Below are 25,071 nucleotides of genomic sequence, written 5' to 3'. Positions count from 1 at the left end.
AAATTCCAAGCAGTGATGTAAAAACTCACACCGCTTTCTCAGGCTGCTTTGTTGGCTTTTGACATAGTCATTTAGTTTCCCAGCCTTTAGATGTCTTCTATGTAAGGCTCATGTGCAAATCCACTAAACCGAGTGAGAGAATGAAATATAAAGGAGGAGTGAGCACGTGTATGTTCTTTGTGCTGCTCTGAAGATGCTGGCCCTGCGACGAGCATGGGGGTGTCTCACGGTTAGGTTTATCAACCTTTGCTTAGTGTCAAATGCAGTTTCCTGACAGTGGACGACAATCTGGTTACAACAGGCCATAGTACCTGGCGGTACTGTGCGAAGCGATTTCTCCATGGAAATACAATTCATAGTTCCCAGTAGATCCTTTGCCTTTTACAACCCGACCATTCCGTAGCATGGCATACGCCAGATCTTGGGGTAAGCTGTGGGTATGTGGGAGAGACTGCAGAGAAAAGCAGCGTGAACTTTGATTGGGGAAGCCAGGCCCTATAATGCCCATCCTGAAGGCAGTAAGAACCCATCAGAGACAGGCACAGAATAAAGCACACGATTATCTGACGCACATGCTTCCGAGGATTGGTCTTGGATACAGTGTGGTAGGGATACGACGAGAATAGAAAAGGCAAGATGGACAGAGGACCGCCATCATGCAAGCCACAGATCACGACAGAGAAAAGAAATGAAGCAGGTATCAGAGGTGATGTGTAGGAAGGCCAAAACGGGAAACCAGGGGCTTTATGGGTATGGAGTTAAAAGGATGTGCCCGGGCTCCACGTACTTTACTACAGTCACCTTGTCTACTGGCTTCCCTTGCTTCCCCCAAGGCTTGGACACCACGTGCTTACTTTAGATTTATCTTTGTTCCCTTGGATGCAGGGAATACTCTCATTTTCACAACTGGGTTTCAGTGTCTCCCTTAGTGTACACATCAGAGTCACACCGGCCTCACTGTGCTTAGACACATCTGAGCTCCTTGTTTAGTGCCTCAGAATTTTCATTAATTTAGGGATGAAAAGGTAATTATTTCTTTAATTATTAATTTAATTAATAATTTAATTAAATTTTTTTTACTGTTTTCTTCACACTTTTGGAGATTTCAATGACATACACAGGCTGCTTGGACTTGATGCTCAACTCTTTTCTCTTTGTGCTTTATTCTGGATCGTTCTCAGGTTGTCAGATTCACCCTCTGACCTTTTTTTCTTCTTAAACGTCTCACTTGCTATTAAGTACACACAGTACGTTTTAGGAAAACTCAGAATGTAGATGGCTATTGTCTAAGCCATTTAGTCTGTGATTTTGTGGTGACAGGCGTAGGAGATCTGTTGTACCATAGGAGCCACCAACAAACTGTAAACAATGAATCGAGATGAATAAATTTGTATTCATGATATTGAAATGGACAGGTTGTTAGCACAGAAGCCTGATGACCTGAGTTTGACCCTCAGGACCCATAAGGCTGAAGGAAAAAACCAATTTACACAAAGTTGTGTCCTCACTTTCACACATTTGCTGTGATGTTAAAAACACACATATATACACACACACACTATAAAACAAACATAAACATTCAGAAATACATACACACACACTTAAAAAAGTAAAAAGATGTTTTTTTAAAACACACACTAAAAATATAATAAATTTTTAAAACAGAAATTAGATGTTATCTGATTTTCTTCAGTTACATAATAGTTTTCATTTTATTTTTTTTTAACTTATTTGAAAGTGTAAATGAAGGACTTAGAAAAAGTCCGTCTGGTTTTCCTGCTGGCTTCCAGGTCAAGGAAGCCATCCGATTCACTTTCCTTTCTGTGGTGCACCTGCTCTGGGCCGGCCCCTCTAGGTCTCTTGATTGTACATTGTCTAAGTGTTCTGTGTTTTGTGTGTTTGACCGGACGGACGATGGGACAGACTAACCACCCCTCTGACTCTGACCTTGGACCACTGGACTGAGGTTAAGGAAAGAGCTCACAATTTATCTGTAAAAGAGAAAAAAGTGGCAGACTCTCTGCACCTCCAAGTGGCCCACGTTTGACCTGGAAAACCTGCCAGAGGGGCATCCTCTCTGGGGGCCCAACTTTAAAACCGTTCTAAATTAGCCCAAACATTGCAAAAATAGGCCAGGAATAAGATTTGACTGACAAGGTGGCTTAAACCCTCATCGCAGAGGGCAGTGTGTCATAGCGAATGCCCAGGGAGCCACAAGCCATTGTCTTAAGACGTGATCATCCATCATCGCCCTCCTTTCTTCACCTCGCTTTACTTCTGTGTACAGAAAGTAACATGGTGCTCTGTCCAGGTCGCCCCCACCTGCAACTCCTGCTCACTGGGCTGCCCCAAGATTGCTAACTGCCTCTCCCAGCCTCCTAGTACTGTTTGACAAGGCTCTCCACCATGGTGACACTTAGTTTTGGAGAAGGCTGCAGCTGCCCTCCCTGTTGGTGTTCTCCTGAGAGCTCTCCCACTCCAAACTGTCACTGGGCTCAAAGCAAGTTTCTTTCAAATTAAGCTCTTAAATCTTTGGTACAAAGTAGCAAACTGCTTCCGAGTAAGCAGGAAGCTGCATTTTGTTTCCGGTGTTCACAGTTCCACATAGCACAGTCCAGGGCTAGGGCTGAAGTTGGGTAGCCACAGAGTTACCCGTCTCAACTTCCCCAATGTGTGTTTGCACGACTCTTCCCTGGGGCTGAGCTCACTCATACTTACCTCTCTCTCTTCTCCAAAAGTTCAGTCTATAAACAGTTGATGCTTCCTACAGCAGATCCAAACATTACCTTTTAAAACGGACTTTTTAAAAAAGATTTATTTAATATATATGAGTACATTGTAGCTGTCTTCAAATGCACCAGAAGAGGGCATCAGATCTCTTTACAGATGGTCGTGAGCCACCATGTGGTTGCTGAGAATTGAACTCAGGACCTCTGGAAGAGCAGTCAGTGCTCTTAACCTCTGAGCCATCTCTCCAGCCCAAAACAGATTTTTTTAAAAAATGTGTATTTGCCTGCATATCTGTACGTGGCCTGCATGAAGTACTTACTTGTGGAGGCCAGAAGAGGGCATCAGATCCCCTGGAACTGGCATTACGGGTGGTGGTGAGCCATCGTGTGGGTACTGGGAATTGAACCCAGGTCCTCCTCAAAAGCAGCCTGTGCTCTTAATCAGTAAGCCATCTCTCCAGCAGTTTTAGATCTTGTAGAATTTCAGACTTGGGGTCATGGTTTTTCTGCCTTTCAGTTAATACCCTAAGGAAAGAGACAAGTCAGCATTCCCAGCGTTCACATTTGCTGGAGGAGGGAAGTGTTTAAAGCCCTTTGTAAGTATGAAACAATTTAGTCAAGCACTGTGAAAGCAGGGATAGGGAAACCACCCCTGAACACTCCTCCATACCAGCCTTTTCTCTTCCTGGCCTCCAGCACTACCGTTTTGTATTATCTGTGAAGGATTGTAAGCCAAATAAAGAGGTTGATGTTTGACATTTGTGTTAATTTACACCTCTGCTTAACATTTAAAGATCACATATGTCTCACCGGTCATCTCATAGTGTACTACCTCCCATTGCTAACAACCTGTCAAATGCTCTTGCCATTGTCTTTCAAATGGTCCACAATCTACTAGGAAAACAAAACTAATATGTAATAGAATTTATATTGGTGTTCCAGAAAAATAAATCTTCCAGAAGAATGCATTGTAGGTTGGAGTGATTGAGCATTGGGGAACATCTAACATGACATGGTGCTTAGAAGAAGATACTCAACACAGGATACAAAGGGAGGGAGACAAGAACTCTGAGCCAATAGGGGCAGGGCAAGCAAAAGCCTCAGCTCATGGTTGGAAAGGCCTGGAGAGACGAGCAGGGCACCTGCAGGCCCTGGGCCTGGGGCTACTTGAACAACACTCAAGCTGCCAGCTGCCAGCCCTGCCTTGGATGAGAACTGACTCTCATTTGCCTAGCAAGAGTACAGTTGCACACAAGATGGACACTCTTGTGGCCCCGTGGGGCTCCACGCCCTGGAAGTCTTACTTCAAGTGTTTACCCAGATGCAAAAGTCCTAGGATCATGGTTTTAGAATGAATTTTATTCCCTAAATTCCACCCAGGGAAAACACTGTGATCACTTTTGTTAGTAAGAAACTGTGTTGTTATTTAACGTTTCTTTCTTTGTTTATTCATTCCTGGGAATTGGCCTAAATCCTATATACAACATACACAGCAACTCATTTCTTTGTGTAAACCAACCAAGAGAAAAAACAAAGCCTTCCAAATGTGGCCTATATCATCTGTGGTTCGGCACGAACAGTAATATAACTAGAGTCATGGGTTTTCTGTTGTTTTTTTTTTTTTCTTCCTTAAATGTTGACTGTAAAATATAAGATCCTTTTTATTAACACCAGATGTCAGGAACACTTATTTAAAAGTTTTATTAAATAGCGTCGTTGCTAGACTCACTGAGGTACTAAAGATGACCTTTTGGGCATTAGATCGCATGTCTGAAGTTATGTATTACGACAGTATTTAAAATATTTGAACACTAGTATATAGGCACCAAAATGTATATCTAGAAGCATATTTATACATCTTGGGTTGAAATGGAAATGTTCACGCCCACAAAATTAGATTTTTTTTTAAATATAACTTTACATTCAACCTTTATTGAGATGCTTTGTAACAACAGAAATAAGCATTACTAAACATGTCAGATGTGTAAGAAATCAGGGAAATAAAAATAAAGGGTAGATCTAACATGCATACTGTATCTCTTCCACCCTTCCATAGACTTCCTGGACTTTTCCTTCATAGAACAGCTACCCGAGAAAATCTGTCATTCATACCCCACCTCTTCGCTGCTACCAGCTAAAAATTTCTCCAGCCTCCTCTGAACTCACGCTGGGAAAGCATGGCTTCATTGCTAGGCAGAGCCTTCCCATGAGGCTATGCTTAAAGTATCTCGAAGTCTACTTAAGGGTGGTAATAAAAATTTAGAATGTTTAATAAGAAGTATAAAAATCTACTTCACCAACTGTATCCCGGCTGAGACCCTTTTTAAAGCACCACTTCTTAAAACAATCCCATAACTACAGTCTCTATTGCTTTGAAGTGCTTTCTTCCCCACCGTGTATGATCTTCGAGGACCTTTTAAAACTATTTTTTGAAATAGAATTCACCCACAACAGAGTCAGTCAGACTTCGCTTACTGGGGGCCAAAGTCGACGCATGTGATACTCAGTATCTGGTATTTGCCAAGGGAAATGAGTGTCGGGGTGGTAATATGTGATCAGCCCTGTCTACTCCTTACCACCGAGATGGTCTGTGATGTTTACGTCAGAGTTGCTGCTGAATACAGCCCATTGAGTGCGAGCCGGCAGGTGGGGTCTGGCTGAAGGAAAGCACAAACAGTGAAATGGCTTCTGCGTTTGCCCAACATCTTGTTTACCCTGGGATTTTATCTGCGCTTCTGGTTTTAGAGGTTTATATGAGGACATGCGGCACAAATGGGTCCTTTGTGTTTCATGAGCGGCAGGTGTTGACGCCGCTTTTGAGTTTGACCAGTCCTGTGGTGGTTAATATGTTTATTGACTTGGTTGAGCATGACAAGCCCAAGGGTCAGAGTCTCTCAATAACAATTCATCTCAGGTTTTTTTTTTTTTTTTAAATACACTACTGCTCTCTTTTTTACGGTAGATATATATCAAGATTGCTTTAGTTTAGACTTTTAATATTCACTTATCTTTCATGGGTTAATGTCTTGCCTGCATGAATGTCTGTGTAATCTATGTATCTAGCCTAGGGAGGCCATAAGAGGAAATCAGACACCCCTGAAACTGGAGTTACATGTGGTCATGAGCTGCCACGTGGGTGCCTGTAACTACATCTGGTTCCTCTGTAAGAGCGGCAAGTGCTCTTAACCATTGGGCCATCTCTCCAGTTCCGTATCAGGATAAATCTAACCCTAAGAACAGCTGCACTTTAAATTCAGCCCCAGCACAAAGCAAATACTTGAACTGTTTTTCATACTTGGATTGTGTATGAACATGGGTTTAGAATTACTGTAGCCTCAGGTGTCACAGAATGAAACACCGTTAGGGGGATTTCACCAAATGACACAAGAGGCTCTCACTATTCCTTCACAGAATTCAGTACTAATCAAGCAGAAAATGAGGCCACTCTAGAGCCAACCATACTACTTGGGGTCTTTAGGAAGAAGCAAATCAACTGTCACCATTTTGTGACATCATATGGGAGTCGATTCTCACAGTCACACATTTCCCATGAGGATGGTCCAGTAATTCTAGGTTTTGTAAACCTCTCATTGGACATGTGTGCGCTCCCACACACCTATGCAACAGAAAGACTGGGCCAGGCACGATGTGTATTTCTATATGCTGAGTAATCACTCAGATATTTATCGATTTAAATACCCCCCAAAGTAACCCATTGGTGGTCTGGAAAAGGTGATCGTCCTCTAGAGGCAAATATCTGGCATCATCATATACTCTACCCCAAGAGGTAGCTTCCTTCATGTGCATAGGACTGACTACAGTCTCCCGGTAGTCAGATGTATATGACTAAGTATCAGTACCTTAAGGTGATGAGTACCTTTACTGGATACTCATAAGCACACTCAGAATATAATATTCACAGGTTATTTACTCCGGCCCTAAGAAGTTTCTAGTCTGTGATTTGGGTTTCTAGGTAGAGGAGTCTGAAATAGGATTCAGTAGAATATTGCATACTTTCAGTAAGGGGATTTATGCCTCGAGATTCTCCATTTTACTCCTTTAATAATAGATGCCCAATGACGCCACAATGTCACCTACACTCACTCCTGTTGCTGTGCTGCCGTCAACGCTCTTCGTCCTTGGACTCCTTTTACCCTGCAACAACAACTCCAAACCCCTGAAATCCAGGGCTATTAAATGACTGTTGTGTTATAAATATGGTGAGAAGTTATTGCCAGAATGTCTTCCCGGGAGGATACATAATGTCTACCCTTCCTCCTAAGGTTCCCAGCAACAAATTGAGGCACGATTGTGCCATAGTTTACCTGGGGAGAACCAAAGAGTTTGTTGGGCTTCCTTATAGAGAGCATGGATGAGGAGTTGCCTATGGGGGAGTGGTTATCTCCCCAACCACAGGCTGCCCCTCGAAAACTTTTACCCAGAAGAGCTGAAGACTTCCTCAGAGCCTCATAACGGGAGCCTCGTGCTCTAGTATACATGCTCAGCATATATACCCAGTGTATATACTCTAGCCCCTCCCCTGGGCGATGTGCAACCGAGGCAGAGTTGCATACAACACAAGGTAGGGATGCCGGATGCTCTAGTGGGGATCTTATGACCCTCGCTTCCCCAGCCCTCCACCAGAGGGTCTGAGCAGCCCACTGGATCATCTGGAACGATCCTTTTGCAACTGAATTCTCAAGACGCTTGGCCCAGAGGTTACTCAGTCACAGAAGAAGTTCGTGTAGAGCGCCACAGAGATGATGGCTTCAGGATCATACAGTACGTCTATTCTCCCTACCATCTGTTTTTATGTTAGAAATTCATCTTCGAGGAACCGTCTTCAGACGCGTTTGCATCAGTTACCACGGTTTTACATGTCTCCCACATATTTACACCGTAGCCTAGGCTTAGGTTTTTCTAAACCTACTTTGTTTAGTGTTCCTGAACGCTTCAACCTCCCTTCTGGCCCACCTAACAGAGAGGTAGGGGAGAAAGATGGTTGATAGGACAAGGGGTTGCGGACACGTTTAGAAGTAGTTCTTTGGGGGCGATTCCAATCTTCATTGTCAGGATCTCAGCAGCCCCGCCCAATAGCAAACACCAAACATGAATCAGTAGCAACGGCGTGATTCAGCAGAAACCACAAGGCTCCACCGAATTGGCACGAGACAGCGGAAGCAGCAGGAATCAACGGGAATACCACGAGAAGTTCTCTGGCATGTTTCTCTCTACGAAGCCAAGGCGAGCCAAAGATCAGTGAAGACCAGCAAGCGTTGAAAGGCGTCGCAATGCAAGAGCAACCTTTCGCTGTATATGGGGTTCCATTTATACTCTTTCCAAATATCAGGCGCCCTCTCAAGCCTCCACTCCAGCAAAGCATCCTCTCGCAAGACAGCCTGTAGGAAAAACATCTCGCGGCACATCCCAGTTTCCAAAGAAACCAGAGATTGCCACTTCGCTGTAGTAATGCTTTTCAGGTTGTTTTCGGAATACTGATTTTGACTGTTTCAAGTCACATGTTTCTCACAGCACTTTACATCTACGTGTACACATTGATAGATTAATCTGTTTGTGCAGTTCATAACCCATGTACCACCCCTCATCCTTCATTTCCTTTCTTTCTACATTTTTTTTTTAAAGTGTCTTGTAACTCAGCCTTCAGGAATTCGCAATGTGGTTCAGGCTGGCCTTGAACCCACGATTTTTCTGCCTCCACCTCCAGAGAGTGTCTGATTACAGGCATGTGTCACTGTGTTCTGTACCTTCCAAAGAAATGTTTGGATGTTTAAAACAAAATTATACTTAACCATACATTTGCCAAATATCATTGTTTTCCAGGCAATCTTTTTTTTTTAAACTAGATTCCACTGATTTGTTTAGGAATCAAGCAATCCAAATAGATCTCCCATTTTGTGTCCAACATGTTATTATCATTACTAACATATGTACCCTTTAACCCTCCACCTAAGATGTGACTGAGGAAGCCCAGAGATGCCACGTTAAAAGGCTTCATGAAGTAAATGAGACTGGGTTGGAGTGACGGCTCAGAGATTAAGAGCTGTAGTTACTGTTGCAGAGAACCTGGGTTCAATTTCCAGCACTGCTCACAAGTGCCTGCAACTCCAGTTCTCGGGATCTGATGCCCTCTTCTGGCCTCTGTGGGTACTGCATGCGTAGGGAACAGAGGCGCCAAGTTGGGAAGGGGTATAGACGTAAAATTAAAAATACATTTTTTAAAATTAAAGTAAATGGGGGTTGGGGATTTAGCTCAGTGGTAGAGCGCTTGCCTAGGAAGCGCAAGGCCCTGGGTTCGTTCCCCAGCTCCGAAAAAAAGAACCAAAAAAAAATTAAAGTAAATGAAATCGGCCCATTAAAGAACACAAGGAAAGAGGAGCTTATCGAGAAAATAACAAGGAAGAGTCAGGGAGGTAGAAAACACAATAGGAACAGAGTAGACAGTGAAGCCCCGAGGATTAGATTTCGTCTGGGGTGGCGGTGGGGGATGGATGGGGGGAAGGTCCTGCACTGGTTCTTGCGCATTACCAGAGAGTGATGCAGAGCTCAGGCTGAGACTGGATTTAGCACTGACAGGTTTTTGGTGCCATAGGACAATGAAATAGCAAACAGAACTAGAATTCAATTTTCTTTTCAATTACGGAAGGGGCAAACAGAATTATGCAAATCCTTTCTCGAGTTGTAGAAAGATAAACTAAATACATCTCCCTGGTGAACGAGTTTTTAAATTACCTTCATAATGCTGAGCTGCGTGGACGCTAGAATAATTATAGAAGAATGAGCCAGTCGTCGTTTTAGTCTTTTCTCAGGAGCCCATTTGGTTCTTATTTTTGCAATCTGATATTTTTCTGTTCATTTCAAATTTGATTTTTCATTTTATAAAATCTGCACAATTCTGATATATTAAAAGAGTTGTAATTCTCTTTTACAGGTTCTCTCTGACAGCCAAAGCAAAGAAAGAGAAGGTAAGGATCTTTAATGGGCTGTTTTCCTGTTTATGCTATTGTTGTTCTATTGTTACTGTTTGAAATACAAATTGTTACTGTTTGACTCTGGCCAAATCGCTGTAATCTAAGCCCACTGTGAGTGTTGGGATTGTTGTAGAAAGCAGGTGGCCATGGGATGACATGAAATTGGGAAGCGCCCCATATCCTGAACACTGGATCACTTCATGTTGTCTGCCTCTAGTCCACATGCTGCTGGGATTTCTGTTAACCCCGACTTCATAATGTTGGTTTCACACAGAAAGGAAGTGCCTTGTATAACTAGTCATTATCCTGAAATGCACACTATAGATTAAGAATTGTGTATAAACATTTATCCAAACAAAGAGGGAAAAAAAGCCCTCTCAAGAATGAGACGTGTATGAGGATGGAAACAGCCATTGGTGTGGCCTTTGCTTTGGAAATGATCCTGTGTAAATCCAAGTATCCTGTCTTAGCTTATTGACTTATTAATGACTTGGTGAAAGGATAGCTCATCCCTCTCTGGTCAGTGCTTCTCCCACCCTTCCTGCAGATCTTGCTTTCCTCTTGGTTTGGGCAGTTCTTACAGATGTACCACTCTGAAAGCCTGGCCCCACTGGTCCTGATCTAACAAGCTCATTTATGTTCTCACATGGAAAAACATAGCACCGGTGAATCCACGGCGAACCTTCTTCCCCTTTCTTCAGGGTCACCGTTTCTAGACTGAGTATCGAGAGTAAACCCCTCTGAGATTTTATCACAGAAATATGACTTTGAAATAACCATGTCAAATAATTCTGCATAATAAGCTGGTAAACATGGTTATTTTCACTTTTGCATACCCATTTCGTACCATCTACTGAGAACCAAGTCTAGCTCTTGTGGCGGTCTGAATATGCTTGGCCCACGGGAAGTGGCTCTATTAAGAGGCATGGCCTTGTTGGAGGAAGTGTGTCACTGTGGAGGCGGGCTTTGAGGTCTGCAGTGCTCAAGCTCTAGCCACTTAGAATGGAAGACAGTCTCCTTCTGCCTGTCTTCAGATCAAGATGCAGAACTCTTACCACCTTCTCCAGCACTGTGCCTGCCTGGATGCTGCCATGCTTCCTGCCACGATGATGATGGACTAGCCCTCTGGAACTGTAAGCCAGCCTCCAGTTAAACACTTTCTTTTATAAGACTTGCCTTGGTCACGGTGTCTGTTCACTGCAGCGCTATATTCACAAACTCAAGATCTCTGCTTCAGTTCTTGTTAGTATCTGGCTAAATGAAAATAGGCATTATTTCAGAGAAAGAAAAGAGCTTTGGAAGTCCCTGAAAGGAGGTAACAGGAGCTTTGTTTCCCGAATAGTCCTGTGATCCTACATTTCAGTTACCTATGGTCAGTCATAGTTCGATATTTTTGTGGGCAATTCCATCACCAAATGTTTGCATGTTTTGAACCATACACAATTGTGAGTTGTGAGAGGATCTCTTGTGTGTCTCTACACTTGGGCTAAATTGTGGGTCGTTCTTTTGTCCTTTGTATCCACAGTACACAACACCCTCCTGTTTGTCACTTAGTAGCTTTCTCAACCCTCAGCTTGATGGTCAGGAGGGTATTGCAGCCCTTGGGGTCACAGGACCATCATTTTCCTTCACAATGGCCAAACATCATATAGCAATATCAGCAATTTTACTGTAACATACTGGTGTAATTGTTGTATTTTATCATCACTCATTACTATTAATCTCTCACTGTCTTCTTGTCAAACTAAGCTTCATCACTGTCGTGAACATACAGAGAGATCATTGGGTACAGCCATGATTTCAAGCAATTTTTGGTCTTAGATCATCCCCCCCACACAAAGAAAAAGGGAGGTCCGCTGCTTCCAGCTCCCTGGAAATCTCTATGCTAAACTGTCAGGCAAACTGACTGGCTGGAACCTCACCAGGGAGGGGCTTCGGGGGCTTCAGGGCACAGCAGCTGCCCTGCTAAAACCGCCAAATGGGTCTGCTCCTCCAGAGGCGTGAAATGCCTTCCTGCCAAGCGTACACTCTCGTGTTTGAGTTTTAACTGTGTTTTCGCCCTCAGCCACATGTTACCTAAGAAGGAGACAGGAAAAACTCTTTTAAAAGTGGATGATGTCCCAAAAGCAAGTCCCATCAGCATCAGAGAGCTCTGTGTTCCATCTCTCTTGGAGACGTGGGTTCAAGGATGCTTTACCCCTGGGACACCCGAATGCGCAGCCTGGAGGCTAAAACGCCCGAATGTGGAGCCCGGAGGTTTTTAAACACGATTCTGGAAATTTCCTAATGAGACTTAGACAGATGTTTTTATAAGCACATTCAGCTTGTTGCTGCGGAAGACTGTTTTCGCTGTGCAGAGTCTGTGGTTGGGAAAGCAAAAAGCAGTTCAAGAGGGACTGGAAACCATGTGCGCTTTCCTAGCCAGTGAAGCATCCTTGGGGCGATCCAGCGGTGGGGGAACAGTCCCGGGGGGTGGGGACATAGGAGCCATCTGTACTTTTAGGTAGCATGGGGATCAGTCTGGTAAAGTTTAAATCCGTTAGCTGCTTAGCCAAGCACCTGTTTAGTGTTTCATTTGGAAGGGGGGATGAGGACTAAGCAAGAAACCCAATAAATAAATATTGGGGTAAAAATGTTGGCGAACCATGTCTAGGGCAATTTTTGCCCATGTTTAAGTGGACAAGAGTTTCTGAATCCTATCTAAAACTTCCCGAATACACAAGGTTCCAAGCTTATTTTTTAAATGAAGTTTTACTCATGCTTGACGCTTACCTTTTATCATAAATTATTTCTACATTAATCTTGATGGGCATCCCTTCTTGTTGTTTCTAAACTGTGAAGTCAGTGCATTTTATTCTGACCCTCCCTCCTTCCTTGTTCCTGGTGCTCTTCCGGTTTTACCTAAGACCTGAGGACAGCCATGACAGGAGGATATAATCAGGATGCTAACGCAGTGTTTGTCCCCATGCCTTGACACCTGCTGATCCTTTCCAATATTTCAAAGCTGCCCCCTCTGGGTTTCCTCTGGTCTCCTTCTCTAGCCTGGGGTGAGAGTGGAGCCACACACGCAAGAGCTGTCTGTAGCAGAAAGCACAGGGAACCCAGTGGTCAACAAGCATGCACTGTTTCCTCTCCTAGGGAGCAGGAGCACAGCGCCTAAGGTCCGCGGGAACCGGAAGACCTCAGGCTGGGTACCGCAGTGATTAACGTCCGCGGGAACCAGAAAACCTCAGCCTGGGTACCGCAGTGATTGTGTGTAGCTTGCTTCACTCTAAGCTTGTCGTGCAGTGGTTTTTGTTAGAGAAAACCTAGCAGTGAATGGTCCGATCAGTACGAACAGAAGCATGCATGAACTCTTTGTTTCCACTTCAGTAGAATTGGTGACAGCACCTGAGCCCGAGTGTCTCCCCCTTTGTATTCGCTCCGACTTACAATTCCGACCCCACCTCACATCTTTAAGTGTTGGTCGAGCATCCTATGTCCCCAGTCCTGTTCAGAGAAGATAAATAAGATAAACCATTCGTCTTTCAAGCGTGCCTAAGGTCAGTCTTCCCTAGAGCTTTCTTTGGTGAAGTCAGAAGTTTTCAGTAGAGCGCTGACTGCTTACTAGAATACAGCAGCCTAGTAAGCTCTCAAAACTGGTTTTCTTGTGGCTGTGCAAAGAAAGCCAATCGTGGTTCTGTGGTGATAGACCCAAAGGGGCCACAGCAAAGGAAGTAACGTGACAGAGGGGTCTTATATCTGATTAGAACGAGTGTGAAATCTGTCTTGATATCCAAGTGCCACACGAGGCCTCACAGTGTGCTGGGTCAAGTTGAGTACAACGTTCTCCATGTTTGAGTCAGGTCAGTTTGTTCCGAGTGCTCAACTCTTGCCCTGGGGAAACTTCCGACTTAAATGTGGATGGGGGAAGAAAGGAGGGTGCTTTTAGTCCACTACCCCTACCCTTGGCAGTCAGAATCTACTGTCTTCTGTACAGAATTCCACAAGTCTCCCGAGAGTCCTGGGGAGAGGGAGAAACAGAGAAAGTCGCTCAGCAAAGACAACATATTTATTGAACATCAGGGTCTCCGGGGGCTTATGCCTGGCTGTTCCCTCTGCTTCACAGGTGGGCAATTTAAAAAAATTATTAATTTATTTTCTTATTTTACATTCTTACTGAAGTTTCTCCCTCCCTCCTCTCCTCCCGGTCCTTGCCCCACTTCCCCTCCCCCACTATCCACTCCTCCATTTCCCTTCAGAAAGAGGAGGCCTCCCAAGGATATCAACCAGCAGTAAGACGAGGCACATCTCTGGCTGAGGCTAGATGAGGAGGCATTCCAGAGGAGGGAAAGGTCCCAAAGGCAGGCCACAGAGTCAGAAACAGCCCCTGCGCCCACAGTTCGGAGTACCACGTGAAGACCAAGTTATACAACTGTAACATATGTATGGAGGGCCTAGGTCACTCCTCTGCAGGCTTCCCGGGGTGAGCACCCTTAGATCCAGGCTAGTCAAGTCTGCGGATTTTCTTGTGGTGTCCTTGACCCCCATGGCTCCTACGATTCTTCCTCCCCCTCTTCTGCAGGATTCCCCAATCTCCGCCTAATGTTTGGCTGTGGGTCTCTGCATCTGCTCCCATCAGTTTGTGGGGCAAAGCCTCTCTGCTGACAGCTGGGCCAGGCTCCTGACTGCAAGTGTAGCAGAATATCTCTTACCCAACACAGATTGGCCTCCTCCTCATGACGCTCAAATGCTACAGGCTTTAAAAGCCTGCTGTTCATTTCTCTCTCTCTCCCTCCCCTCTTCTCTCTTCTCTCCCTTTGCACAAGGAGGTTTGCTGTTCTATCCCTCAAGCCCATCGGACAGCTGCTACACAGCAGGGTCTCAAAAGAAACATTTGCTGATCTTCTTTTCATATTGGTACAGTTTGGGGACGGGGAGGGTATGTTCAACGGTGCCATCTGTATTCATAAACGAATGAAGCCAAGGCTGAAATAATTCAGTTGAATAATAAGAACAAAAGGAGAACAGTATTCTCCCTTAAGAGGTTTGTAGTTAGTGAAGAACGAGATTCCAGAAAGCTGATACACAGAGGCATTAAGCACACACACACTTTCTCTTGTCTTTCTGCTGCTATCTGGAGTGTGACCCTAAGAGAAGGGGTGGGATTCTTAACGTTATGCACACTGTAACATTTCTGGGATGATGTCTGATGAGCTCTTCCTTATATGTTCCCTTTAAATCGCAACTGTTGATAAAGGAATACATTCCAGGGCTGGGGAGATGGCTCACTGTCAAAGTGCTTAGATCCCCAACACCACAAATAAAATAAAATAAAATATCCAGGAGGCCCGATGGTACAGTTACAATCTCAACATGTGGGAGACAGAGACAGGAGGGTCCAGGGGACTTGCTGTGGCACCAGTGAGCTTCAGGTCCAATGAGAGGCTCTGCCTCAGAAAATAAGATAGGCCAAGCCTACTTATGGTTGTATGCTCCACCCTAAACCAGGTATTTATACCAACGCTCCCTAGGCTCATGGAACACTGCAAAAGAGGGGGCAGTTAGAATGTGAGAGTTGGAAGGTATGGAGAAGGGCGCCAAATGCTGTCTTCCAGGTACAGCATTGCAAGCCACTGCAGTGAATAGCTCTCAACAACTGTTGGCCACAGTGGGTCTGCATAGAAGAGGGTCTACCAACAACCAGGCATGAAACTGAGGCCCAGAAGGCTCTACTCCATGCTGTCAAATGTTGTCCACAAATAGATTCGGTGAATGGAGGGGTTCTTGCCTTCATTGACCTACTAGTGACCATGCTAGGCTCCAGAGGATGACCCTTGTTAAGCTAAGTGGGTCACAAAACCAAACTAAAGAGTCATGAATCTGGGAAAGGGACAGCTGGGGTGAGGTGGGGGAATTGATAAGGGTAGGAGGAGGGAGACAAGAGAGGATGAAGGACAAAGTAACCAGAATGCATTATATATACATATAAAATTATGAAAATACTACAATTTAATTGAAATAAAAAGGTCACCTCCTCTAGAGACATAATGTGGAGTGACTGAGGAATACACCTGCCATCAACCTCTGGCCTCCATATGAACATACTATATACACACATGCATGCACAACAGGCACACAGGCACATATATGTACACCCGTGTATTCTGGACACTATACAGAATCCATAGAAGAGGTCTGAACTTAACCCAGTGTGTCTCAGAAGGCCACTATAGCAGAGCAAACCGAGTGCTAGTAATCGTACCTGGTTTCTCTCTCCAGTGCTATTCTGAGAGTGGAGACCAGTTTGCCACAAAGCGGGGGACCTCAAAAGGACACCATCCTGACCAGACAGCAGGAAAGCTGTGTCTGGAAAGGTTTTTGTTGGCAACAAGGAAACAATACTATTGTACTGGCTGGTTTTGTGTGTCCACTTGATACAAGCTGGAGTTATCACAGAGAAAGTAGCCTCCCTGGAGGAAATGCCTCCAGGAGACCCAGCTGTAAAGCATTTTCTCAATTAGTCATCAAGAGGGGAGGACCCAGCCCATTGTGGGTGGTGTGGTCCTGGGATGGTGGTCCTGGATTCTATAAGAGAGCAAGCTGAGTAAGCCAAGGGAAGCAAGCCAGTGAGTAACATCCCTCCATGGCCTCTGCATCAGCTCCTGCTTCCTGACCTGCTTGAGTTCCAGTCCTGACTTCCTTTGGTGATGAACAGCAATGTGGATGTGTAAGCTGAATAAACCCTTTCCTCCCCAACTTGCTTCTTGGTCACGATGTTTTGTGCAGGAATAGGAACCCTGACTAAGACAACTGTATTGTTAAAGACAACTGTATTGTTGATCTTTAGACGATCAACAATTCCTCCAGTGAAAACTGGAGCATCAGTGCGCTCTGTTGCCTGAGCTGCCTGCTGCAGTGTGCAGACCTCAGCAGAGAAGGATCTTTCTGGACTCCTTGTCTGTCTTGCAACCAGAAGGAGAAAAATAACAATTTTCTAAACAACATCATGATTTTTTTTCTTGCTGATATCTTTAAAAAAAAACCCCACTTTTATTCTGGTGTATTTATTTATTTATTTATTTATTTATTTATTTATTTATTAAATTATAAACAATGTTTATGACAAGGCATTTCATTCTTAGGTTCTGTAGCATTTTAACAGTTTATAACTAGAGTAGAAATAAGCCAATACTTGTACTGTTGGTCTTCAAATGAAATCTCTGTATTAGAGAAAATAAAAGTTAAAAAGCAGCAATGAATTTGCTGTTGAAATTGCTGTATTGTAGTCAAACACACAGCCTGAAGTTGTCATTTGTATATCACAGTCGTCTCTCTCTGTGCTTTTAACATGAGTGTGTAGCCCCACACAAATCACCCATCATATTGATGATGGTTTTTCTACAGAAAAATGATATGGACATGCACTGATCTCTAGCAATGAGTGCAATCTTACATCGTCTAGGTTCAGCCTGTTTTGTGAAGTTCTGCCTTCCCTGGGTAGCTTTGCAACCGGATGGCTGAAAATGGGGATCCTTTAGGAGCTAAGCATATAAAAAGAAGGGGAAATGGGATGGGAAGTGAGTGTAAGAAAGGGAGGAGACAGGAGGGGAGGAGAGGAGAAAGAAGAAGAGGGGAGAGGAACGGAGTCAAGGGAAGGAAGAGAAGGAGAAGGGAGGGGAAAGAAGAGAGGGAGAAGGGAGGGGAGGGAAGAGAGGGAGAAGGGAGGGGAAAGAAGAGAAGGAAGAGGAGAGAGGAAGGAGAAGTAAGCAACTGAAGGAAAGTAGAGGGAAGGGAAGAGGAGGGGAGGAGGAGGGAGAGAGGGGAGGGGAAGGGAGGAGGGGAGGGAAAACTTTCCCCACACATTTTTCAGAAAATAATCACTGAATGCTAAATTATTCTAATTTGTACCTTTTGGCAATATCTTCCAACTCTCAAACGGTTGGCTCTCTTCACATGCATTCATCTTTCCCTCATCGACTCTGATCAACATGCTGCCCTGTTCTCCTTCAAAGACCCCAAGACAAACAAGGTCTCCACCCCCTGAGCCCCAGCACTCTCCCAGGGATTCAGTATACCTCTGCTGAACCAGTCAGCTCTGTTATAGGGCCTCTGTTGTTGGCCCTATAACACCCTGGCTTAGTAAGAGCGCTCCCCTACAACAAATACCAATGCTTAAGATCTTTGGGTCACCGGTGCCAGCGACATAATTTGACCCTGATACACTTTTTAAAAAATCATTTATTATTTCTGTTACTGTGTGTGCATGATGTTGGGGGCACGTGGGTCGTGACAACATAGGTAGGGGTCAGAGGGCGACCGTGTGGGGTTGTTTCTCTCCTTCCTCTTTCCAGGTCAGCCTCAGGTCGCAGGGCTTTCACGATGTGCCTTCCGATCCACTTTGCTGGCTAAAAACTATTCACTTAATATGTATAACAAGCCCGTGATATGAACACTATAACTGTTATCTCGATGTCACAAAAACTGAGATTAGCAGACTTCAGTTGGCTTCCAGCTTTCACACATTTGTTAACTGGCAGACAAAACCCGAGGCCAATTAATTTTAATTACGTTTTATTTTCAGCCAGACACATTAGATATCATCATATTATATAATCAAAATAAAAATGTCTGAGCTACTTCTCAACCTTTTCTTTATGCTAAGTATTTAAAATATGGGAGATCTTACACTTCGGGTCTAGCCACCTTTCTGATACTACCGTTACTACCAGTGATGCTACTGCTTGGTGGGACTCTGAGATCATGGCGTGGCTAGAAAACTCACATGTCAGGAATGGTAGGACCTTTCTCTCCGTCCTTTGATTTAAAATATTTGCATGTCTTACAGACTTCCTTAAAGCATTTATTAATGATATTTTATCTCTCACTTGAGATCTTACATGCATTTCTGCAGTGTATCTTGATTACATCCTCTGACCATTTCCCCCTCTCAATTCCTTCCCACTTATATGTGCATGATGTATATATGTATACACACACACACACACACACATACACATACACACACACGCCCTACTGAGTACAATCAGTGTTACCTGTAGGTATATGATCTGATACAGAGCCTTCCACTGGGAAGCATTCAACTCCATTCAACAACCTGCTCCCAACACACACACACACACACACACACACACACACACACACACACACACATGCACACACACACGCACACTTACTCTCCCTCCTGCGACAACCATCCACTGCCAATTGTGCCTCAACTAGAGGTGGGTCCTCAGGAGCTCCTGATCATGGGTTTCCTTTGTTTCTCTTTTAAAATACACTCTTCATTTTGGTTGACACTTCCTCTGTCCCCCGGTTCTCTCATCCCCCACCCCTTTAATAACCTTCTCCCCCAAATGGCCCCTTTCTATTCGTTCCCTTCACATGTGCTCCAAGTTAAACACACAGAACAAAAAGAACTGAGCTAGGACCCAGGTCTGGGGGAGAACACGCAGTGTTCAATGTTTGTCTTTCTGGGACTGAGTGACCCCTCTCAGATAAAAACCTCCAGCTCCATCCATTTACCCGGACTTCTTTATTCTTTATAGTTGAGTAATACCCAATTGTACTACATTTTCATGACCCATCTTTCCAATGGCAGATATCAGCATTTGCTGGCAATCCTTCTCCATAATCCAAAATGTTGTCTTTATACTTGACATTTACTAATATAAAACTACTCCCCACCATGTGCTTTTCAGAAGGAGATCACACGGGCAACAGAGGTGGAGTCTTACATTTGAGTCTCGGTCAAGTCCCTCGTCAAGGCACTGATACATTCAGCCCTCGTTCCTCATTGTGAGTGCTGAGTGACAACTGCCCCCTTGGCATATTTATTATGTGGTTAAATGAAGTGACAAATGGAGAATGCTAAGATGGTGCTGGCCCTGGGTTGGTACGTGGAGCCATCGCTTACACTATGATCAACAGTGCTACACAAAGCTGTCTCCTGTCCCACTTTTATCGACTGGGTATGAAATCATGCATGGCAAAGCATTTTAAGAATGAATAAATACGTCACCCTTAAAATGATGGAGGGAAGACATCTAGCTCATTCTCTATGGGTAATTTGGATAAACTCCATTGTGTCCTCAGATATAAAATGTGAAAATGTTCCATTATAGTGACAGAAGTCCTTCATATAACACCGCCCGTAGTGAACTGCCCAATAAGAGCTTATTCACTGACCTTTGGAATTAATTTACAACTGGTGAAGACATACCACAATAGAACGCCTCTAATGTAATAAGTGAAACGAAACAGAAATGTTCATGATTAAATGAGCATGTATTTAATATCTAGTGTCTCCACCTTCGATAGAATGAAGTGATCTGGTGCATAACATGACTGGTATGCATTCAGAGGAAGTAAACATATAAGGAGTGTTCTGTGAAAGCCATGGAAATGAGAATGAATACATTGTAATGACACAGGATTGGTAAGGAGAGAAAGCAGATGAATCAGGGTTTCAGGTACTGGGATAGTTAGTCTCCTGCATCATAACATGGGCAGGGAAGGAGAACCTCTACTATAATAATGTAGAGAACAATTGGATAAATGATCAATGGGAACAGTTCAGGAACACCCAAATAAGCCAATGATCAATGAGCATATCTAACAGTAATTAAGAATGATGTAACAAGAATGTGGATATTTAAACATGATTAAAAAACAAGCAACCACCAACAGAATGTATAGTAACACCCTAAACAGAGTCCAGTACAGAGTGTCATCATCCTTGGTGATGTGAATGAGGGGACTTCACTGAACAAAATGACAAGACTTTTACAGTCTTCCCACAATCTAGAGGATAACACCGTGGCTGAGAATTGTATTAAGGCCATGTATGCAGAGTGGAATTAGAACCTAGTGCAGGGAGCTCAAATGACAGCTCACGAAGCAGGGAATTTGGAAATCATAGAGAATGTATGGCAGTGCACTGCACAGTCCCGAGGTTTCCAGTCAGGACAGACTCTGGCCACGAGTTCTAACAGATATGAATCCTCACACTGAGAACCCTCCCTGCTTCCCTCACATGCGCTCATTCAGGAGGCTCTCCAGAGGAAACTGCTGACCAAGAGTGGAAGGCACCCTAGCCATTTGCGGCTTCTCACACCCACTCCCTAATGTGACTTGAGGTGAGGTTGCTCCTGGAGTAGGCCTGGGCACACATTTTCTTTGTGGTCCTTCAGCTGTTTGCTGCCTACCTTGGTGTGCCATTGGCAGTCAGTTCCTACATAGCAACGTTCCCCTCCCCCTTCACAGGAGAGCTTCCAAGACCATCTGTGCCTGCCTGAGACAATAGAAAACACGGACCCCCACTAAATCATGTTTTCTTCCCATATACATCATACTTTGATAAACTTTGACAATAAATTAAGTACAGAAATTTAGAACAATTACAAGCCCTGGAATATGACGGTTACACTTTGCCCCTCTGGCAAAGGGCGTCTGGAGAATAGTTGTGTCACTAGTACTGCTTTCACACTACCGTTGACTGTGCATGATTAAAACTGAAGACAATGAGATCTCAGAGAGGAGGGTCTACTGGGTGATGCTTGTTTTAAACCAAGATCTTCACATTGACAGCACAAATGTTGTCCTTTGTTTAAGAGTTTTGATGATGTTGACTCTCCTGGTATCCAATATTAGTTCTAGAAGTCACACAAAAATCAACACAGCCATTAGTTACCACACCTCAAATTGGCAGAATCTGGGCAGGGTTATGATTCACCTTTGAGAGTCATCTCATGATTTGGGGAGCAAACCACATTGTTCTCTGGCAGAAAATGACCCCCCAAGCAGGCTCGTCAGGGGTGTGTCTTTTAAGTAACATTTCGAGATTTCTCAAAGGTACGACTGAGCTTTCTGATTAAACAAGATAGAAATGAACTTCTACATGTAAAAATACATCTGTATAATCTTCCCTTAGGCCTTCCTTTTCATTTTTGTGAGAAACAATTCCCTAACTCCCTGTCACCAACAGATGAAGCCCAGAACCTGCTCCCAGTAGGGTAAGGGATGCAGCTCAATGGTAGAGCACCTGGTAACAATCTACCATCCCTACTACAGCCAAACAGACACCCAGAAACAATGTTAAGGACAGAGTCTCTGCCCCCTACTCCTCATCCTCACTCTTGTCACTCCAACAAGACAGGAGAGGTCCCATTGAAGCCATAACCATTTCAGTTGCAGGGTCAACAGCACACCTTTAATCCCAGCACTCTGGGAGGCAGAGAAGAAGCTTTGTGAGTTTGAGGCCAGCCTGGTCTACAAAGTGAGTTCCAGGACAATCAGGGTTACACAGAGAAACCCTTCTTGAAAAAAAAAAGATGATAGATGATAGATAGATAGATAGATAGATAGATAGATAGATAGATAGATAGATAGATGGATGGATGGATGATAGAACTTTTAGGGTCAATGTTTGACAAGCCCAAAGCAGAAGAGGTCAAACACAATGCTATCCACAGAAGGCCTTGCACGGACCCTAGCGTGCACAGGTGGTAACCATATTGGTTTAGTTTCATTGTTTTCTAGTTCTCATCTCATGGTCTGAAAAAAACACTGTCCCTGAGAGCACCTCAAATGCTACACCCAGAAGACCCTTGACCAATCAGATGGCGCAACTGTCTAGAGCAGTGGTTCTCAACCTTCCTAACGCTGCAGCCCCATAGTAGAGTTCTCCATGTCTTGGCAGCCACCCACCATAAAACTATTTTCATTACCATTAACGACTGTAATCTCTGGTGTTCTAAACTGTAATGTAAGTATTTTCGGTGATAGAGTTTTGCCAAACTGGTTGTGACCCACAGGTTGAGAGCCACCAGTCTAGACAGATGCAGGAGTAGCCATAGCTGGTGAAGCAGAGAGCATGACGTCAGCATCAGGAGTATGGCCTGGAGTCTGGTTTGGGTGAAACATTGTTACATTCGTTGAGGTGTAATCCACACACCATATGATCCACCCATCCACACTATGCAAGCCAGCGTTTTTTAATTAACCCACAAAATCGCACAACCATTGCCACAATCAACTTTAAAATGTCCTCATGCCACAAGAAGAAACCTCCCACATTAGCAATCAGTCATAATCCCCATTCCCCGGCCAATGGTACGGCTCTTTGGATTTCCCCCTTTCTGAACATTTTGTATGAATAGGATCACTCTGCATATGCTGTGTCTCAATTTTTTTCTTTCTAAAAATAGTTCGTTTGCTATAGCGGGTTCGCTTCCAGTCTGCGGATACTTGGGTTGTTTTCACCTTTTGCTACTGTAAATCACGCCAATTTGGGTTTGGGAAACTTTGGTTTTGTGTGAGCGCGCGTGCATGTGTGCGTGTGTGTGTGTCAGTCTGTCTCTGTCTGTCTGTCTGTCTGTGTCTGTGTATGTGCATGTCTGTGTCTGCCTGTCTGTCTATGTATGTGTGTCTGTCTGTCTGTCTATGTCTGTGTATGTGCATGTCTGTGTCTGCCTGTCTGTGTCTGTCTGTCTATGTCTGTCTGTCTGTCTGTCTGTGTCTGTCTGTGTCTGTTTGTATGGTGTGTTCTTCATTTGAGAGAAATGTACAATACTTGTTTTTTCTGAGCTTGTTCCATTTCCCTTAATGATGATCTTCAGACTCATCCATTTCTCTTAAAAATAAAAAAGAATTTTAGTTTTCCTCATAGCTAAAAAAAATTCTGTTGTGGAATGTCTCGATTCATCTACTGATGGGCATCTCGGTGACCCCTATCTTGGCTGCTGTGAATAACGTATGCTTCGTTAGCATCCTTTGACCATATACCCAGGAGTTGTGTAGCTAGGATGTGACAGATCCACACTGGAAGGAGAGAAAGTCACAAGTGGGAGAAGGACGGAAGAGATGGGGGTTGGGGGTAGGTGACCATGCAAAGCAAGTGACATTCAAGTATGAACAGGTCAAAATGAAACCCACACACTAAGTAGGAAACATACATTTTTAGCACCCAGTTTCCCCTCTTGAAAAAAAGCCAATGGCCCAGTTAAAACAGCATCATTGTGCTCTCCTCAGATGCCCTTGCCCTCTGTGGGCTGAATTCCCTTTCCCAACCACATAAGCGCATGTGCAATGTGTTGTCTACTCCCTGTGCACGTTGCCATCTCCCCTTTCTTCAGAGCTCCCTCTCATCCTTAGGTCAGATCAAACGGAATTTGCTATCTCCCATCTGTGAGGCTTTCTCCTCAACACTCCATATAATCATTATAAGCAGTTTGATTTTCTCACTAGATCGGTCCTTGGCTTGCTTTCTTTTGTCGCCCTATTTAACACATGGTTGATTCTATGGATATGAACTGGTGGCACTGAATTAGTGACAATAGTCTTGGCTCAGACTTGTAAGAGCTTGAAGCAGTCTATAAAGACCCCCCAATGCCAAGACAAAACAAAAACAGACATTCAATAAATGGGATATTTAATCTGAATGAAAACTGCAGCCCGTGGCAAAGTACCATTCCATCCCATGCCTTTACCGTTGCTATAGCACCCTTAAGAATAGAGATAGCCAGGGAAATGCTTCAGGCTAGGAAAATGCTTTGGGGTGAATACTAGTATAACCTGTAGACTGCATGATTAAGAGTATTTTAAAGGGCTGGAGAGATGGTTCAGTGGTTAAGGGCACTGACTGCTCTTCCAGAGGTCCTGAGTTCAAATCCCAGCAACCACATGGTGGCTCAGGACCATCTGTAATGGGATCCGGTGCCCTCTTCTGGTGTGTCTGAAGACATTGACAGTGTATAAGTGTACTTACATAAAATAAACAAACAAATAAATCTTTTATCAAAAAGTACTTTAAAATCAATCTTACTAAAGATTATCCCTCACAGTTTTCATTTAAAGGAGATTAGGGATGCTTGCTTACAAACCCACAGTCAGTTTAAATTTATATTTATAAATATATAAATATATTCATATATTTTACAGTATATTACTTTTAGGAAACTGTTATTTGCAGGCATTTATGAAGGCAACTTAATACACAATCCTCTAAAATTAAAGCCCGAAACTATTCCAATGGATGAGAGGAGAGGAGAGGAGAAAGTATTGTTCCAAAGCCTATTTCTATCAAAAAATGCAGGAGAGTCTTTTCTGGAATAAGGGAGAAAATGAGAGAAGTTCTAACACCCAGGGTGGCAAAAGCCCCTGCTTACTCTGCAATATCCATGCCTTTCTTCTGCAGAGCAAGGCCCAGCACCTGCTCTGCTTAAGAATTCTCACAATTTAATTAGCATTGTAAATATCGGTTTACATAAGCTATTTCTAATAAAACTTCACAGGAGACTCTTGCTGCTCTCTGATAGTTTGAAGAATCCAAATGTTTCAACTCAGAGATGCTG

General features: G+C 43.8%; 1 protein-coding gene across 8 annotated transcripts in view; it reads left to right on the top strand.

Moving 5' to 3' along the window:
* Positions 1-25,071, top strand: part of Stard13 (StAR-related lipid transfer domain containing 13) — a 396,493-nt gene that overhangs the window by 115,779 nt on the left and 255,643 nt on the right. For all 8 annotated transcript variants that reach the window (XM_087579091.1, XM_087579089.1, XM_087579097.1 and 5 more), the window contains one exon: positions 9,679-9,712. In XM_087579091.1, coding sequence (XP_087435217.1) covers positions 9,679-9,712 — 34 coding nt within the window. The remainder of the gene's footprint in view (positions 1-9,678; positions 9,713-25,071) is intronic.

Source organism: Rattus norvegicus, chromosome 12, assembly GCF_021556685.1.
Source record: "Rattus norvegicus strain SHRSP/BbbUtx chromosome 12, alternate assembly SHRSP_T2T, whole genome shotgun sequence".
Classification (NCBI taxonomy): domain Eukaryota; kingdom Metazoa; phylum Chordata; class Mammalia; order Rodentia; family Muridae; genus Rattus; species Rattus norvegicus.
Note: the sequence above shows the minus strand (reverse complement) of the source record. Positions and strands in the feature narration are given on the sequence as shown.